At 36.6% G+C, this 4,275-nt stretch overlaps 1 protein-coding gene across 2 annotated transcripts in view; it reads left to right on the top strand.

Moving 5' to 3' along the window:
- Positions 1-4,275, top strand: part of LOC130797743 (uncharacterized) — an 8,670-nt gene continuing 4,395 nt past the window's right edge. For both annotated transcript variants that reach the window (XR_009038939.1, XM_057660483.1), the window contains exon 1: positions 1-1,853. Coding sequence is in view for 1 of the 2 variants with exons in the window: in XM_057660483.1 (XP_057516466.1) it covers positions 443-1,853 (1,411 nt within the window). In the remaining variant the exon portion in view is untranslated. The remainder of the gene's footprint in view (positions 1,854-4,275) is intronic.

The raw sequence follows: 4,275 nt of genomic DNA, 5'->3' as shown, positions 1-4,275 counted from the left end.
CGCTTTTGGTTTCAGTTTTGATTCTGATTCCAGGCAGATTCCTTTGTGGTTTAGGAATGTGTTAATAGCGGATCAATTCCTGGGTTGGGCGGGTCTAATCTCGTTTACTCAAAGTCAGCCCCTACTTTCAAACCGAGGCTTCTGTTTATAATCTCTTCCAACTGTGGTCTGTTTATGTTCCTTTCATCTAATTTTAAATTCAATCTTACCGCAAAAAGGAAACAATTTACTGGTGTTGCTATTACTACTCTGAGTAATGATTTGAGTTCTTTGTGAATGGTTGAGGAATTTCAATTCCGGGGTTTGGGGACTAGGGTTCTTCACTTTATTTCAGCTAAGTTCTAGCATTAATAACTTGATGCTTGTTTAATTTCATTGAATACTTAGAATCAAATTCGATTGCTCATTGAAGTTGAAGGGTAAGCTTCAATTTTAGTTTTGAATGGGAAAAATGTTGGCATTGGCGAATTTTTCTTATCCCTTTGCCAACTTTATTCATAACAAGGCTCACAAATTACCCAGAAAAACAATGATTCAATCCTCAGTTCGTATGCCGCCTATGTCGTTAAGGCGTAAGAAGAGGAAAAACTACTTGCGTCCCAAAATTATTAGAACCCTCACTAAAAAACCCTCCAATATTTCTTTGGAAGAGATTACAATGGAAGAAGGTTCAAATGAATCTGGTTTTGGGCAGGAACAAGTTGTTAGGGATTTGGAGACACAGAATCTGATGGTTACATTGGAAGAAGGTTCAAATGAATCTGGGTTTAGGCAGGAACAAGTGGTTAGTGATTTGGAGACACAGAATCTGATGGTTACATTGGAAGAAGGTTCAAATGAATCTGGGTTTAGGCAGGAACAAGTGGTTAGTGATTTGGAGACACAGAATCTGATGGGTACATTAGAAGAAGGTTCAAATAAATCTGGCTTTAGGCAGGAACAAGTTCTTAGGGATTTGGAGACACAGAATCTGATTGGTACATTAGAAGAAGGTTCAAATGAATCTGGGTTTAGGCAGGAACAAGTTGTTAGGGATTTGGAGACACAAAATCCGATGGGTGATGGATTATCAGGTCATACCATTTTTAAGATTATTGGTTCGTTTGTTGGTCTTTTCGTGCTACAGACTATTGTTACAGTTTGTATGATGGCTTATGGCAAGTCTGATGAGAAAGATGATACTTTGGTAATTGGGGATCAGAATAGGGATATGAGATTGGTGGAGGTGGACCGGGAAGGGGTTTTGGGGATTGATGGAGATGTTTCTACTAGGACTTCGGCTGGATTGAATAAGGATGAGTCAGAATTCGAGGCGAAGATCAGCGAGATAAGAAAGATGGCATGGGAGGTAAGAGAGGCTGAGAAGAGGAAGAAGGTAGAAGAGGGTGAAGCTCGTTCAGATGATGCGAGTGATGAGGAAGAAAAGGACAAGGACCAGGATTTCGAGGGTGATAATTCTAGGGTTAGTAGTGGTATTGTGAAGGAAGTTGATGGTCGGTTGACTAAGTTGAGGAAAAGCTATCCATCACCATTGATGAATGGATTAGGAAGGTTAGGAAAGGAGGGTAAAGCTGAGGGTTTGAATGGTAAAGAAGAAGATAAAATGTTATTGTTTAAGATGAAGAATAAATTTAGAAGTCATTTGAGCACATCCAGAGACAAACCGAAAGGATTTCGAAGTAATGATGGTGTAAGAGGAAAGGATAGCAATTTGGATGGTAAGAAACCAGTTGAGAGAAGTGGAAGTGGAAGCAATGTTGATCAAATAAGTTCTACACCATTGAAAGGAACTTGGAAGATATCTGGACACAGTGGAATTAATGGAAGAAGTGAGGGTGCCAAGCCAGAAACAGGTAATGGCATTGTTTAATTTGCTTTTAATAATTATCCTATCTTAGGCTTCTTATGCCCATCTAATATGATTACTTGTTTTTATTATTTGAGTACTCAACTATACTGCAAAAACAAGACTGCATCACAACCCTGTTAAGGTTTTCGCTATTTCACTCGAACTCTTCATTTTGCTTCACGTAGCTGTATTCGATCCTTGATGCTCGGACATTGGTATGGTACTTAGACACTTCATTTTAGTTGTAAAATTGAATATTTACACGTATCCGAGACTTGGACACGTACCAGTATTTTACATCAATACCTGAGTCCAAGTAACATAGGGTTTTCAAAACAAACAGAATTGATATTTTCCATTGTAAAGGTGTAGAAAAACTGTATTTTGGGTTGTTTTAAGTTTCAAGAAATATCCTTAGCCTGTCGTTATCACGTTCATGACCTTTACCACATTTTGCATTATTCTATCAACTATTACCTTCAAAATAAGGATGTTTTTGTTTTCTGATACTCTATCTATACGTAATAGTTATAGTTGAAAAGCCTTAACATTTTTAAGTCTTTCTTTTGAGTGTCAGAATGCTTTGTTTTTATGAGTAATTTAGAATGGTATGGAGAACAAATCTAAATATTACTCCACCATCTGATGAAGCTATTCTTAGCATAGAGGTATAATGATATTTTTATTACCATGACGTAGGAAAATAGAGAATACTTGGGGAGTAGAATTAGACAAATAATGTTATATTTGACTTATTCTAAGTATAACTTTGCGCCCTAATTAAGAGATTACATGTTCCTATATTGGTTAGTTTATTTTCTATATATAAGTAAAACCCTTATGGAAATATTAATGAATCGAAGTATTCACTCGGAAACTCTTTAATATTCTTTTCATGATATCAGAGATGTAAAGTTCCATTCTGATCCAATGACTGAAAGTTCCTTTTCTAGCGTTATTCTTCATTGAAAAACATGCCTCAAAATGTATGACATAAATGTATAGAAACCAACCAGAGCCAAAACCCACAATTAATTCCAATAGAGCAAGTGCTACAATTACTTTAACAAATGAACAAACTCACACATACTTCTAATGAAAGTACAAAATACAAACCAACAAATCAACCTTAATGAAAAATTAATTCACCAAAATTTTGTAAAATGGTCAAGACTTATGTACTTGGCCATTAGTGGAAGGAGGAGACTCAACTACATCATCGCCAACCCTCCTTCCAAACCGATCCCGATTACCTAAAATGGGTCCAACGTGATTACATGGTCATCTCTTGGATAGTCGAGAAATAGATTTAAACTTTCTGAATTAGTTCCTTGACTACCTAGTGGCCTAGGAGATGTGGAAGGTAATTGAATCTCTTTATAGCAGTGGCAAAAAGCAAACCTCAAATCATAGGTCAGACCACAAAAGCAACGAACTTGAAGCAAGAAAAAGACTCCATAGAGGTCTTTTTTGAAAAAGTAATCTCCATTTGAAGGAGATCAATTGAAAAACATCCAATCCCATGAAATGTGACAAAAAAGCCCACAAAATGTTTTTATTGCGGGGGAAATTGACATACAAAAGAAGATTGCTTCATATTTGTTGGCTACCCAGAATGGTGGACCGATTTGAAGAAACGGACTCAAGAACGTGATACAATCTTCATGAAAACCAAGGGTCAAAGAAAAGAAGGAAACCTTGGTGAAGCTATGAGCCTATGATCAAAGAGGCAAAACCCGGTTTGGGTAAGCTGTAAGGCAAGTGTTAGTGTAAAAGTCAAAGCTTTCATGGGTTTAAGAATAGGGTTCATTTTGAATGATGAAAAAATAGAGAAGGGAAGAGAAGTGAAGAGCTTGCCTTTAACAAAGGAAAAATAAGAGGTATTTTTTTTTTTTTGGTTGCTTTTCATTAGAATGTAAATGAAAGGTTGAGTGAGTAGATAGTACCATTTGCAGGAAAGAGAAAAAGAGGGGGAGTAGGCGGCTTGTCACAAAAAAAAGAAAGAAAAAGGAGAGTGGAGTGACGTATTTCTGCCTACGCCACAATTGCGGCTATTAATTATATATAATGTATCTATGTTTATTTTGGTCTTGAACTCTTGATGGAAATCTAGTTGACAAGTTTGAAGTAGATGGTTTGAGAAAAGCATGTCACGAAAACAAACTTTAGGAAGGAAAATAGAGACTTGACAATCTTTTTAATTGTTGTCTATCATATCATTTAATTGTAGTATGATTGTATGAATGCTTGACTTATACTCCTCTGCCCCATGTGTTAGCCCCTCTCGCGCAAAACCGTGAGAGCATTTGTGAGTGATTGAGGAAACTCAATCGGTGGAGGGAGTTATTTGAATTGGATTCCACTGAGATAACAGTAGGTCTCATGTTTTCAATTAAATAATATATGTTATTGTTGGATTGCGTACA

Source organism: Amaranthus tricolor, chromosome 13, assembly GCF_026212465.1.
Source record: "Amaranthus tricolor cultivar Red isolate AtriRed21 chromosome 13, ASM2621246v1, whole genome shotgun sequence".
Classification (NCBI taxonomy): Eukaryota; Viridiplantae; Streptophyta; class Magnoliopsida; order Caryophyllales; family Amaranthaceae; genus Amaranthus; species Amaranthus tricolor.
Note: the sequence above shows the minus strand (reverse complement) of the source record. Positions and strands in the feature narration are given on the sequence as shown.